Source organism: Loa loa (assembly GCF_000183805.2).
Source record: "Loa loa unplaced genomic scaffold supercont3.163, whole genome shotgun sequence".
Lineage (NCBI taxonomy): Eukaryota > Metazoa > Nematoda > Chromadorea > Rhabditida > Onchocercidae > Loa > Loa loa.
In genome coordinates this window covers 30,193-45,870 of record NW_018108343.1, presented here as the reverse complement: position 1 = coordinate 45,870, position 15,678 = coordinate 30,193, and the positions used below count along the sequence as shown (strand labels likewise).

Sequence of the window (15,678 nt, the reverse complement as noted above, 5' to 3'; positions counted from 1 at the left end):
TATGGTAATTGATCCAAAGTAAGTGTATACTATATTAGATGATATGGTAATTGATCCAAAGTATATACTATACTAGATGATATGATAATTGATCTAAAGTAAGTGTATACTATATTAGATGATATGGTAATTGATCCAAAGTAAGTGTATACTATACTAGACGATGTGATAATTGATCCAAAGTAATACATTTGAGGTTAATTATGTGATCGAATGCTTTCTAGAAAAAAAGAAAGTTAATAATGAATGTAGAAGATCATAAATTGATTTCATTATCTAAGTGTTGTCAGAGTAGTGTGCTATATACTGATGGATAAAATCAAACATTAGCTGTGGTAAAATTTGAAATATTATAATGCATTAATTGATAAATATTTGCTTCTTAAGAAATTATAGAAAATATAATTGATTGATTAATTGGTTAATTAATAAATGTTCACCTTGGGCTAATTTTTACATCACGGTTATATTTTTTTAATTTGAATTAATTTATTACTTATGGTGGTCATGATAGCGAATATATTTTTTATTAAATTTAAATTCAAGATGTTTTCAAGTTATTGGAATGATATTTCATTTCATTCCTTTTTTTTTAGTTCCGGAAATTGTATTTAATAACATTTTCAGATCGTACTTCCCCTATGCATCAACATCCTTCAACTTCCGGAACTTGCCAATTATCAGCGAATAATTCAACTGAAGTATATTTTTTGTTCAATTTATTTTACAACAATATCTGAATATCAGATTATCAGATCCTTGTTATCATATTATGTATTGAAAGTGCTGATAATCTAATCAATGCACTAATAACTAGAGCCTTACAACATGTGATTTTATTTTAGGATGGGATGATGCATGATCGATCTCAAGGTGAAGCATTCACTAGGAATGTAGTACTTTCAAGAGGTTTCTTAGCATTTGTTTTTAATTAAAATTTATGTACTGGATTGAAATTTCTGTCAAGTAGATTTTTCAGTTTAGTTTCAAAATAGAAATTTAAAGTAGTTTTATGCATTAATATTTGAGCTTCCAAAAGCATAACAAAACAATTTCTTGTTGTTTCATAATTTAATCTTCAATTAATTTGGTCTTTTGAGTTTTCAAAACTTCATCTTTCTATTTAATTGTTCAGTCTTGAAATTCTACTATGGAAAAGTACTCTGAGTAACAAGTAGTTGAAATTATGGATACCTTCTCTATCAAACATCTACCTCAGTGATTGTTCAAATAATTTGGCCAAGAAAGAAGAAAATTGTTGTTTAATGTTTTTAAATGGAATGAGTTTTCAGATTTTAATTATTTTGAAAATTTCGCAGAAAACATACGGAAACCGGAAACCGGATTTGACCACTTTTTCCATAATTCATATCCTATATTGTACTTCATTGAACTGATATTTTCACTATTTCACAAGAACAATTTATTCGAGAAAGTTTTTCAGAGGAAAGCATGCAGTTCTCTAACCGGTTACGAATGGTAAAATCTTCCGTACAAGGAGCAAAGTCTGTTTCAGTCTATCAGGTATATATATATATATATATATATATATATATATATATGAATCTTTAGAAATCACTGGATGATCATTAATGAATGTTTGATACAAAGATTGAAGTGTTTTAGCTTCGTCATCTACTAATGTTGAGTAGAAAGTTCTTCTATTTGGTGATAATTACCTATGATTGGACACTGATCGCTTATCACATACGGTTTTACAGGACCCTGGTTATTGCCCAAGGTCGCGCGGATTGTCAACCGATGAAAATCTACCACTTTTGTCGAGTTTGTTCATTGATTATCATCTAATAATTAGTTCTTAATTTAAAATCCATAAAATAAGATGAATAAATGAAACGAAAAAAAAACTAGCTAGATATTTCAAAAAAACATAATTTGTTTATAAAACTTATAGCGCATCAAAAAGATTTAAAAATAGCAGCTAGTGGAAAATACAAATCACTTTGCTAATAAGGATTCAGATTCTATTAAGTAGTAAAATAAATCGATACATCTATACTTTCCTTACAGTTCTTTTCATTCAATTTAACCTGAAAAGTTTTTCCTTACAATTTACTTGTCTAGCTGTCCCGCTTTTACTGTTCTGAATGACACTAACGTTATTCAGTATGCTAAGATGGTAGTATAATTCTTTGTTTGATAAATTTTTTGTTACTCCGATACCTTCTATGAGATTTCCTGTAAGACTTTATATGGTAAATCGATAAATTTTAACCATAAATTTTAAACGATTCTGTTTTGCGATAATTTGAACGGAAGTTATTTATCTAAGTTGTTGACTTTATTGTGGTCCTGGAATGTCTTAAGATCATTTCAGACATTGATGCTAATGCAAAATTACTATTATTTCGTAATTTCAAAAGTCAAAAACCATAAGTGGCATTGAGAGTTGTTTAAAATGATCTTTCACATTGTAAAAGTTTAGGAAGAGAAAGAAAGAAGATAAAGCAAGCAATTAAAAATTTATTTTTAGCTATCGGTTGGAATTTGAATCCGCATGTCCATGATGCACGTAAACGGAAAGCTCTGAAAGTGCGGAATGTTGTGGCTGAGCGTCAACGATCCATGGATGTGGTTAAAATTGAACGGAATGGGAATTTGTTAAGTAAACGGATTGCTGAAAGAGAAAATAGATGCAGAGTCGAATTCGGATGGACTTTAAAAGATGGAACTAGCGGTAAAAATTTGGATGGAAACTAAGGATGAAATTAAGTGGAACAAAAACTTCCCGATCGATCAAAGAGTACCGAATGGAAATGGAGGAGAAATTAAACAGGATGGGAAGGCTCACAAAGGTGAACGTAATGAGGAAGGATCGAATGGAAATGTAAACAGCTTGATAGGACGAAATGGTTACGAAGGATCGGACGGGAATGAATGTAAGGTCAAGTGGAAAGGAAACGTTCGTAGGGGTCTGGAACCAGATGGAAATGGAGGTGAAACCATGACGGGTCAGAGTGATGCGGATGCAGGTGTAAGTGAAACCAAATGGAATGGAAACGGCTTTAGGGATCAAGATAATATTGATGAACCGGATAGGAACGGAGGTGAAATCAAAAGGAACGCAAATGTCATAAAAGATCGAAGTGGTAGTGAAGAACTGGATGAAAATGATGCGAAATGTGACAGAAACGTTCCTGGAAGTAGTGATCATGGTGAAAAAGTGGATAAAAACGGCGATGAGATTGAATGCAGCGGAAAGAATCTGAGCGAAAAACCGGATGGAAATAAAGCTCAACAGAATAAAGATGCTACGAAACATCAAAAACGCGACGAACCAAACAATGGATTCCCGCGGAAGACGAAAACTTTAGGGCTTCTTTGTCGAAAGTTCGTTTCAATCATTTTAATCGCCTTCAATTTTCATATGTAATTCAAAGATAGCCTTGAATTCCAGAGATCTTTATAACATTTTAATATTGTTCCATCGTTCTTAAATATAAACTTTATATTTGCTTCATTTCATTTAAACTGATAATTTGTTTATTTTTTATTTGAATTTTTCTTATTACATTCATTAATTTCTTCCTTACAAAATTCATATACTACAGTTTAGGAAGAAGAGAGAAAAGAAGAATTTAGTTTTGAAAGAAGTTTCAAGCTCTCTTTATGCAAAAATTTTTGAAGTAAAAAATTTTAAATTTTTGCAATATTGTTATAAAAAGGTTCAATTTTCAGGTTTTTTTTAAAAGTGCTCGAATATATTTTTTTCGGAGACAATAAAATCAATCTTGAAACAATTGCATCTTCTATGGGTATGTTAAAAGTTGGAAAAATTAAACAAGTAATGCGGGTTTGACGGAGTAAAACTCGAAGGGGTTAACATAATTAATGTAACATTTCCTCTGTATCCTATCGAAAAATGTTAGTTGGCTTAAGACGTAAATCACATAAAGCTTTCTAACAATCTGAACTTTGCTTGATATTAAGATAACCCTAGATGTTAGTAACTTAAATTGAAATAATTTAACTTCAGAAGTTGAGAAGCGTCGAATCTATGATGTTGTAAACGTCATGGAAGCTCTTGGAGCTATGAAAAAATCACACAAAAGTTTCTATACTTGGAAGGGCTTGGATAATTTGCCATCTACTCTTCATGCCCTCAAGGTATATTTAATTTGACTTTTTCTTCCTAACAACAAATAACTTCAAGAAAGTTAATTGAAAAGTGATTACCCTAAAAATATGTCGCATTGTTAAGTTCAGCTTTTCAAGGAATGGTTGATATAGCAGTGATGAAAGAATTAAAATATGTTTCAGTGGAATTTCCTTTCATAGGGAAACAAAAGATTTCCTCAAGTTCTTGACATTTTTTTTTTGAAAATGTATATAATGTCAAAGCCAAAAAAAAAATGGAACGATAAAATCTTTTCTAGCATCTAAATATTCCTAATTTTGGAATTTTTATTTTAGATAGAAGCAGACGAAGAAGGCATATATGAAAAAGTTTTAATGACACAGCATATAATGACACGATTTATGGAAGTGCCTACTAGAAACGAAGATGCTAATAATGGTAACTATTATTAATCTCTGTTTGGGATATGCTCAAGTGTCTTCGTTCTTTTTTTTTTTCTTTTTGAGAGTAGAGTGAAGGAATTGTGATGAGGGACGATTGTTTTATAATTTTGAATTATAAAATTTAATTTAATAATAATGTTATATTTCCTTCTATCTAAATAATTGTTATCCAAATAATTTATAAGTTCCTCTAAAATGTTTAAAAATTGATGATATTTTAATGTTGGATTGTTAAGCATCTCCCAATGAAGCTGGACCATCGCAAATACATGATGACAGTAGCCTTTCCACTACAGAAGAGTCAAATTCCTCAGGAAATAATGATAGCGGATCTGGTTCATCGAAAAAATCTGGCTCAAAAAAGAAAGAGAACAAACGTCAACGTGGATTGAATTCGTTGACATATTTGTGCCGATATTTTTTCAAGATCTTAATTGTCGGATTGGTTGGTTTTTTTTTTTGTTACAAGAATACTCTCTCCCAATTACCTGTACTCGAAGTTATCCTCGGGTAATCACTCGAAGAATAGGAGATGAGGAGTAGGATGAGTAGGGAATAAATGAATCAATATTCATTTTTAATTAAGTCAAAGAAACCGATTGCCATGGTTAATATCAAGAACTCTTCTTTTAGTTTTTTTGATTTCCATTTATTCAACATATTAACAAATGATATCATCATTGATTTTTCCAATCGTTTGTAGGATTATCAACCTGACTACAAGGTGAGTTTGGACGTCGCAAGTACCATACTAATTAAAGATCCCGAAATTGATGGTTGCAAACCACCGGATCGAAGTAAATTTCTCTTACAAATTTATTTTTCTAGGATTTCTCAAAATGTATGGTAAAAAAGAATGAAACCGTAATTAAAGATTTAATTTGTAACAAATTTCAAATTAGCTGGAAACTGTTTATTGCATAAATTTGCAATGATTCATTGAGTTTACTCATTGTATAATTATTTAAATTTAATTCAAATATTAGGTCGATGCCGACGCATCTACGATGTTGCAAATGTCCTGATTTCACTCCGACTAATCGAGCGCAGAATGTTCACTTTTGGAACGAAGAAAATTCCACTCTTCGTCTACTGTGGTCCCAAGATTATTGGTACAGATATTTGTAGGATTCTTTAAGATTAAAATCCATAGAGATTTTAGAGATTAAGATTAAGATTAAGATCCATACGAATTTTAGAAATAATAATTAAGATTAAGATCCATACACTTCCTTCTAACGAACTACCAATTGGTTGTAATTGTCCCGTTATAAAAGCAATTTCTAAAACATTTTCAGAAAATGGTCAATTCGACTTCTTTCATCACATTCGCTTCAATAAGCTGTCTGTAAAACTGAAAAATTCTGAAGAAAAGAGGGCATATGAAGTGGAAGAAGAAAATTTGGAAGCATTTTTTCGCAAACAGTAATCAATTGTTTTTTTTTTTTTAAATCACTTTAAAATATTCTTATCTAAAGTGCATTATTTTCCATTCAAAAGTTATAACTTTAAAAACTATAAATAGCAGTAAATAAAGCAGAATAAAGGGAGAAACGTGTAATTCAACACGTTGAAATTGCAATAACTTGTTAACCTATAAATAAGTATACGCTCCTTTTTCGCAATATTAAAACGTTTTTATTTAGAGAGGAGGAAAAGAACAAAGCGGAATCATCCAACGACGTTGGCGAGCCAACAGAGAAACGAAGCCGAATTGAAGAAACAGATCCGATTCAAGAAAGCGTAGATTTTGATAAGGAAAATGTTTCAACAACTCTGATTAATCAGATCATTCCATCACAGGGTCCTATACCCGTACCAGCTATACGTCCTCAACCACAGGTAATGCTGACTTGAAGCGTTATTTTAGAATCCTAAAATCAGATTCATATTAGATTCAGACTGAATCTTTTTAAATCTTTCTGCAACGTTTTTAGTGATTTGTTTATCCATTATTTACACTTTATAACATTTTTGCGCTATATTTCTTAACTAAGGAAGCAATTGCATTAAGCCATGTCCAGCTATATATGGATTTGTTGTATACTAATACAATTTCAGTGTTTAAAGTTTCTTCATCATTGTTCCTATTGAATTCTGACATCCGAAGTCAAACAATAGATGATGCAGTTGTAAGACAACGAAATGCTGGAATCATTAGAAATGATTTTGCATCCATTGATGGATTCTTGAGCTCAAGCTCAGTCTTACATTTGAAACTTTTGAGAATTAAACTTTTTCTCCAGAAAGTTAACATCAATTTATTTTGGCAGATATTCTCACCTTTCATCGATTTTCAGTTAATTGTCCAAGAGCCAAGATTTCCGCAATTTGTGCCACCGCCATTCTATCCACAAGGATTTTTGCCATTCGATCCAAGAATGATCCTTTTGAACAGCGGGAATTTGCTTCATAATGTTAACTCACCACGGACTCTCATCCAGCAAAATAATTTCAATTACTTATCCGTTCCCTATCCGTTGTCATCAATACCTTTTTTCCAACAACCATATGGTGCAACATTTGATACTGCAAGTGCATATTATGCTACTTCTACCAGTACTGGGAACAGTTTTATTCATCCAGAAAATATCCCAAGACCGTCAGCGTTTAACATCGATTCAATATTGGGTGCTAGAAAGATTCGCGGAAGTAATCAAGGTTAGAATTCTCTTTCCCCAGTAGATATTTCGTTTCTAAATTAAATTTCAATATTTAATAATTCAGCTTATGTTGAAGCTTAATTTAGTTTGGAAAATCAAATCTGCTATCGAAATTATCTTATATTTTTTGCACTTTATAATCATCATTTATACAAATGTATTTCAGTGCCTGATGAAATGAGACTTGTTACTTCCACCATCCAACATCCTAATCCAACAGGTCAAAATTCACTGCTCTATCAATGTTCGTAAGTTTTACAATTTTTAGGTGATTATTTTTAGATACAGTTTCATTCTTCCACCTCACTTTTCTTTTTCAAGTTTTATAACGGAAAGATTTTAGTTGTTAAAAGGTCTGATTTTTTCAGAACAAAAAAAAAAAAAAAAGGAAAAAGAAATAAAAATCTTGCTTATTATTTATGCATAAGTTTGACTTATTTCAGGAATTTCTTGCACGGCTTCTCTTCAGTATTCGATCAAAATTAAAAATAGTCTGGCCAATTTATCAGTAAGTTATTACAGAAACATCCGGATTTGCCAATGTCTTCTTCCTTAGAAGTGAGGAAAGAAACTGGCAAATCTGGACGTCTCTGTAAAAACTTACTGATAGATTTGATAGTCACACTACTTTTTATTTGGAACGAATATTGAATAGTATTCCATCTACGGGAATGCTTTTCACCTGTAATCAATGAATACATCATATCTTCCATAATCCGATTCTTTCACATTTATGTTTAATCAATTTCCGGAATTTCATCTATTTAATAATTTATTTTTTCCCTTTCTCAACATGTAATAATTAGTTAAAATAACATTTGACCCAGTTGTATTTAAGAAAGAATTAATTTACATATTTCTTTTCTTTATCCTTGTTTTCTTCCATTTATAAATTTATCAATTCTTTTCATATTTTACCGTATTTTGTAACTTTTTCAAAAATATTTCAACATTTTAATAACTGTATTTAATTGAATTTTTAATTTAATACAATTAACATATTATTATATTACTATTTATATTATTTATATTACTATTACTATTTACATTATTATGTTAATAAGGGTAAACTATTCTTTCATGTCATTTTGGTAATTGATTAACGGTGAAGTTTGTTGATCGTGATTTTGATGAAGTGTTTTTATTCATTGCGCTTATTGGTGATTAGCGCAAAGATTTGTGTTGCCCATATTAGCGGTTAGCGGAAGCTTGTGTTGTATGCACTGTGTGTATTTTCTTTTCATGATTTTGACTTTTTTTTTTTTTTCGCAGTTTATTTATTGTATCAAATTTAATTATGTTCCTTTTCCTAATTAACTTTTACAATAGCAAATTAAAACGAAATAATTGAAAATAATGAAAACCTGCAAAAAAAAAAAAATGTCTTTTCAAAATTGGCTAAATATGTATGATATGAAAATAGATGAAACTAAGCTAAATAGATGTAATATAAAATTAGCAAAACATGACATTAAAACTAAACGAAATAGATGATAAAATAAAAAAAAAAACAAAACAAAGCAAAGGCATTAATTAAAATACAATAAATTGTAGTATTTCCTCCCCCCTAAAAAAAAAAACAAAAAAAAACAAAAAAAACTAAATAAAGACCTAAAAAAAAAACAAAAAAAACTAAATAAAGACCTAAAAAAAAAAAAACAAAAAAAACAAAACAAAAAAAAAAAACTAAACAGGCTGCCAATTTCAAAATATCAAAATTTCTATTAAATTTCAGTTTTTAATAAATTAATTTTTCACAGATGGAAATGGTGTGTAGTTACAACTCCTAATTGTTCCTGGACGTGGTTCTTTAAGTGTAATTTATTTACACATTGTTGTAGTTATTTAAGTGTAGTTTGTTTTTTATACATTCAATTTTTAGTTTTACTTGTCAAAACTTTTGACAAAGTTTTTTTTTTTTTTTTTTTTAATATATTGTATGATTCCCCTTGTTATTATTATTTTCTTTAATTAATCTTTTTCTTCCTATGGTCTGCATCTCAATCAATTTTTCATGGTTCAGCATTTCGTGTACATAATTACAGTTGTTGATAAATTTTAATTACAAAAATTGTTTTTAGCATTAGCAAAGAGAAATTGTAATGATGTCATGAATCATTTAACTAATTTTATACTCCTCAAATGCGTTTTTCTTTGCTGTCTTTATTCAATTTCACATCCTTTGAATGCTAGGTTTCTCTGCTTAATAATCAATGCTAATTGCGATGCTTAATGTTTTAAAACAGCCCTCTGTTGTGATCGAATTTTGATAGTTTTTCTTTATCAAAAAGAAAATCTAATGTAATGTTGTTTGTTGTAAATTTTCCTTGTCAAGGATACCACTCAACCAATAATTGCATCACATGTTGTATGCGTCATTCTATCCTCTACTTTTTTCGATAAATATTTTTATTACTATCCTTTGTGTTATTACAATCTACTATCTTCTGCGAATAAATAACTTCCTCCTAAAAACCGAACCTTCTCAGAATATTCGTCTGTGCCTAAAAAATCAACCCTTCCAAATCAAACTCTTATTTTCAATTTTTCCTATATGATCAACAGTTGAGAAATTAAGGAACGATTTGTAGTAGAGAGTAGATTGATCGCTATGAGAGAATGGAAATAGATTGTGGAACGGTTGTGATTGATTTTATTTAAACCAAAGTATTCCTCAAAATTTAAATGATTTTAATATTTAAAACAAAATGTATTATCTTTTTAAAAAAATGAGATAATGCAGGGAATGAAAATTTAAAAAATAACAAAGCAAAAGTGAGCATTAGAAAAGTGGAAAATGTTAAGAGTTAAATTACTCAAGTCGGGAATTTAATGATATCAACGAATAGATAAGTGACAAGTTGTTGTCAATACAGTATGGTATAAGTCACAACTATGAAAGTATGGTATAAGTATGGTACAAGTATGGTATAAGTTATAAGTTTATTAGGTGTAAAAAAAACCGGAAAAAAAATCGAAGAACTACAATATACTAATTAATGAATCGACAGTTTAAACTGAAATGAAAGAAAAGCAATCAAAAACCGACAAAATAAGTAATCATTGCGAAAGTCGTACATAAATTTTGAAGGTAATAAAACATAAAAATCAAAAAGAAAAAACGCCGGGAACAATATACCTTATCAGTTAAATGATATAGTCCATTATTTAGCCTAATAAAGTTGACACTTCGATCTTCTCGATCTTCATTGTATTTTTTCAGGCTGAAAATCATTTTTGCAAAAACTAGCTTTCATTTTCACACCTCCAAAACTTATATGCCTTCCTGAAATAAACTAAGGTAGCCAACATTCGATAAATTTTGAATTCTTCCTTTTCTCTCTCTCCTCTTTTTCCTTTCTTTTTTCTTCCTCTTTCATTTTTTTATTTCCCTCTCTATTCTTGAATAAAAAAAAAAAAAAGAAATAAAAAACCTACTGAAAGCAACTAATCATTGGTTGATCTTTGTCATCTTCCGATTAATGATGAAAAATTGTGATAAAATACCTTGAAGATATGAAAATTTTAACTGAATTATAATATTAACCAATTCAAATTCATACTCATACATAAATAGCTTATCATCATCTCACATATTAATAGAGACAGTTTTTCCTTCAAAAAATTTCAAATCTTTCATAATTCAGAACTCTGAAAGAATAATTTTTACGCCTTTTAAACTACGTTAAATTAATCGGACAAATTGCAACGATTAGTTTTAAATTTAACAATAAATTTAGATCGATAATTTCGATTAGTTAAATTACTTGTAAGATGATAACAAAACTCATTGAAGTTTATTGAAATGTAGTCCTTTAAATTAATTCGTTTCATTCAAAATTGAAAGTGAATGTTTCACACATATTCATTTATTCTTCGTGAATCTCGAACCATCTAAATATTCCAGGATACTGTAGTTGGAATCCATAAATGAGTACCACATGAAATTGGCTTCGATAACACAAAAGTGTTTCAAGTAGGCAATAGTAGTAGTCATTGTGAACATGCTAAATTTAGCAACATATGTTCAGTTTTCATATGAAGTACTAAATGTCGTGAAAAAAAAAAAAGGAAAAAGAATTAAGGAAGTAAAGGAGATTGTTTTGAGTTGTTGAAGAGAGAGTTAAGTTTTGAAGGATTTACAAAATTCGAGAAGTACAGCAGTTTATCCTTTATTATCGTTTGGGTATCAAATATAATAGAAATGAGTTCAAATTAATTCCAATTTCAATAAAATGATGTCCAAATTAATATAAAGTAGAATAATGGGAGAAATTTGTAAGAAGTAATTAATGAACTGGGAAAAAATAAATGAAGAACTGAGTTATCTGAAGCTGATTGCCCATTGATGGATTTTAATAATGAATGAATGTTAGGATTTCATATATTTATATAAGGAATGGATGAAGGGAAGTAGTCAGTCATAAATTGACGATATTCTCACAGCTGCCAGAAAAATCTACATAAAAACATGTGGCTTCAATCAAAATATCCTTTGTTTGCATTTCGGTCAGATAAAGAAAAGAAATGCGATGCTTAACAGAAATCTAGAAATGAAATACCATTGGATAAAAAAACATGTTTATGAGATATCTCTAAAATAGTATATCCATTATTGTGCATAAGCTTTGTTGTCATCCAGATGTGCGCAAATCTCAACATCAGATAAAGCTCATTTAGACGATTTAAAGATTTGATAGCTGACTTATGATTTTGAGTATGAGAGGGAAAAAAAAATGTAAATGTAAATGCAAACTATTTGAATGAATAATTCCATGATACAACTATTTCGGTTTTTCGGCACTAAATACATGTGATATTTTAAAGAATTAAAAGAAACAATAAAAACAAGATAAAACCTGAAATAAGCATTTCAGGAAATAAAAAATATTAATTACCTATCCTCAAAATAAAGTATATTAATCACCTCTCCCCGTCACATCTGTATGTTTTATTTGCATTTTCTTTTCCGATAAAGTAGATCATATTCCAGTTTCTTCGACGGCTTACAACAATCCCATAAAATTTCTCATTCCATTTTGAATACAATCCTAAAATGATAATTCAAAATTGTAAGCAAATGAAAAACTGTAGTAGCAAAAAAACCAGCAACTTTAAATAAATAGTCGGAAATAAATAAAACAAATAATCGGAAATTGAACGCATAATCGGAAATTTTAAAGAAATTAAATAAATAATCGAAAATAAGTAATCGGAAACTTTAAACAAATAATCGGAAATTAAATACATGACCGGAATATTAAATAAAAAATTAAAGAAATAGTCAAGATAAATAACCGGGTACTTTAAATAAATGATCGGAAATTGAATATATAATCGTAAATTAAATGAAAAATTGAATGAACAATCGAAAATAAATAATCGGAGACCTTAAATAAATAATCGGAAATTAAACTTATAAGAAATTGAAATTGAATGCTGAGAAAATTCCTTGTGCTATCATTTAGGACTTCAAAGCACCAAAACTTTAGGGTAATGATATCTGCAGAAATTTCAGCAATTCTGTAAATCCCGATCGGTTACATGTTCTCTCTCATAGAATCATACAAAAGCAATTGCTATCTGTAAATGAAATTCAGTCAGGTATGTCATTTTTGTGAACTTTGCAAAAGTTAAGAGAAAATATTTTGCAACAAGCAACTGAATTGGTAAAAAGAATTCTGTAGGAAATACCGTAACCCATAAAAATACTGTTTATAGTAGACAAAAAAAGATGGAAAATATGAGAGATCAATAAAGGAAGAAACGCTAATATCCCATTTAAGCTTCATTTACTCTCATTAAATCTCATTAACATTATCCAACAATATCAATGTCCAGCATATGATCTCCAAACTTGCATATATATGTATATATATATCTTTACTATTTCTGGGTTTCAAGGTGGAATAAAACTGTGTATGCAAATTTATTGGACGATCATAGCAAGGATAGATCTTCCTCCTATTCTATTGGAATTATCCATCACCGCCATAACAAACTTTCAAAATGTTTTGCAGTAATATGGCAGAATAGTTTTATTGGTTTGAGAATTGGAAGAATGATTAATTAGTGTTTCGAAAGTTTACCTTTTGTTTCGAAATTTTATTTGATAATTAAATTGCTAAATTTTTATTTTTTTTTTAGCTCTGATTGAAAATAATTGATATGAGGATATGTCAAATTTATTGTATTATTCCATTTACATACCTTTTTCGCTTCTATATATATCCTAAAAAAATCTATTGAGAGAACAATCGAATTATGTCAAAGAAGTTGACACCAGACAAACCTTGCAAGCGACAAATTCCAGAATCGAGTTCTCCTAGTACAACATCTGAGAAAGTGCAAAAGACGGATGATGATAATGGTGGTGATTCGTTGGAAGATGTTGAACCACAACCTGGACCATCAGGAATTTCTAAGGTATGCTATTTGAATCAGCGATTCAATCAAACAAAAAGATTTGAACAGTTTTTTTTTCAAATTCATTAAATTTTAGGAATTGATATATAAGTAACAAACATTACTGATGAATAATCACAGACTGTCAGAAGTATTAAATTGCTACTATAAAAGTGTCTGATGCTTAATATTATGAAATATCAAACTGATACCAGATCAATATTTGCATATTTGCAGTATTTTGTTTATTATTGTACTTGTTGAAAACTCTATTAGAAGTAGGACATAATTAATTGAAAACTCTATTAGAAGTAGGACATAATTAATTGAAAACTCTATTAGAAGTAGGACATAATTAATTGAAAACTCTATTAGAAGTAGGACATAATTAATTTGAGCAGTGAAAAAAGATATGATAAAACGTTGAAACTTTTGTCAACAAACTAATTAAAAAATAAATATTTTAATTTATTAAATCATTCATAAAGCATTGCAGTAATATGAAAAAAAGTTTCAACAGTTTTATCAAATTTAATACTCCTTTTCTTTTTTTCTTTCTCAAGCAATGTTTAGCAATATTTCAGCCGACAGTTCAATCAGTGCCACATCGAAGAAAAATGCTGCAGCCAAAGAAATTTATAGAAAGTGATGAGGTAATTAGCATATTTGAATATACTTGGAAAGACAAAAAAACGTAGCAGATGAAGAGTTCGGGGAAAAGTTTTCAAATAATATTAAGGATGAAAGTTGCCAATCATCTTTCGTTAATTAAATTAACAGTAGCAAGAGATATTGGAATCACAAAAATGTAAAGCAAGAGAAAGTTGAATACTTTCAAAAACCATCTTAATTAAGGCTGGCTTAATTAACGCCGGTACATGCTGGAAGTTAATTAATGAAATACAAATTAATTCCATTTTTCTTCCAGGATGTTAACTATGAGTTAAAACGTGAAATAACCTTAAGTGAATTGTTACTGCGACGTGAGCCTTTATTTGTTGACACGCCACTTCCACCAGGTTCATTTTGTTTGGTGTTTTGGTATAATTTTAATTTTTCTTTCGATATTTTAATTTTTTAGTTCAATTTTAATTTCTAAACTGTTTGAAATATGGTTAACATAAAGACAAATAGACTTTTTGAGGACTTTTCTACTCGCTCGATACTTTTCTTTCTCCTTTTTTTCTTTTTTTTTTAAGAAAAGTCGTAGCGTCAAATATTTATTGGAAAATTAATCTATTTGTGACAGTGGTTTTTCATTGTTTGTCAACAGTTGATAGTAAATTCTTAAACGTCAAAGACATATTTAATCCACTTTTTTTGAATTTTGATAAACAAATTTGAGAATTACTTCAATTCAAGAAATTTTTTTTAATTCGAATTATCGAACTTATTATTTTGTCCTTTGTATATGATTTCACTGACCGAGCAATCTAACCCATTCACTTGAAACTTTAATTTCAACATAACTTTCCATGATAACTACAAGCCTACCTCCTGTTTTTCTACTTTCCATAAAAAATTTTAAAATTTAATCCAATTTTAATTTAAGGTTTTTAGTTCGAAGTGAAGCAACTGAAATGAAACAGTTTTTTTTTTCAGAAATCGACAAGGACCTTGAGGCAATGACACTTGATCCCTCTCAGGAGAGAGAACCGGAACCTTTGCAGGAGTGGATAGAGCAAGCAGTTCGGCAGAAGTCACGGCAATCATCACGGAAAAGACCACAGCAGTCATTTCAGCCGAGGTCACAGCAATCATCACAGAGGAGGCCACGACAACCACTTCAGCCGAAGTCACAGCAATCATCGAAGAGGAGACCGCAGCAATCATTTCAGGCGACACCAGAGCAGTCATTACAAACGTGGCCATGGGAATCATGGCTACAGCAATCATTCCAGGCAAGGCTACAGCAACCTTTTCAAGCGTCGCCACAGCAGTCATTACAAACGTGGCCGTGGGAAACATGGGTACAGCAATCATTGCAGGCGGGGCTACAGCAATCATTGCAGGCGGGGATACAACAATCATTGCAGGCGGGGATACAGCAGTCATTGCAGCGGGATAC

General features: G+C 29.9%; 3 protein-coding genes across 3 annotated transcripts in view; all 3 read left to right on the top strand.

Moving 5' to 3' along the window:
* Positions 1-851: 851 nt before the first annotated feature.
* LOAG_07148 (hypothetical protein) lies at positions 852-1,823 on the top strand (the record flags this gene model as incomplete). Its single annotated transcript, XM_003142682.1, has 3 exons — positions 852-909; positions 1,445-1,524; positions 1,722-1,823. The coding sequence occupies 3 exons, from the start codon at positions 852-854 to the stop codon at positions 1,821-1,823; spliced, it is 240 nt and encodes a 79-aa protein (XP_003142730.1).
* An 863-nt stretch (positions 1,824-2,686) lies between these two features.
* Positions 2,687-7,457, top strand: LOAG_07147 (hypothetical protein; the record flags this gene model as incomplete). Its single annotated transcript, XM_003142681.1, has 11 exons — positions 2,687-3,351; positions 3,700-3,776; positions 3,998-4,128; positions 4,435-4,537; positions 4,779-4,987; positions 5,246-5,339; positions 5,529-5,654; positions 5,841-5,967; positions 6,189-6,384; positions 6,843-7,203; positions 7,372-7,457. The coding sequence occupies 11 exons, from the start codon at positions 2,687-2,689 to the stop codon at positions 7,455-7,457; spliced, it is 2,175 nt and encodes a 724-aa protein (XP_003142729.1).
* A 6,012-nt stretch (positions 7,458-13,469) lies between these two features.
* The window catches only part of LOAG_17965 (zinc finger protein), a gene marked incomplete at both ends in the record, with an annotated part of 3,904 nt that continues 1,695 nt past the window's right edge, over positions 13,470-15,678 (top strand). Inside the window, 4 exons of the mRNA XM_020450632.1 lie at positions 13,470-13,631; positions 14,195-14,263; positions 14,539-14,629; positions 15,213-15,580. Coding sequence (XP_020305656.1) covers positions 13,470-13,631; positions 14,195-14,263; positions 14,539-14,629; positions 15,213-15,580 — 690 coding nt within the window. The remainder of the gene's footprint in view (positions 13,632-14,194; positions 14,264-14,538; positions 14,630-15,212; positions 15,581-15,678) is intronic.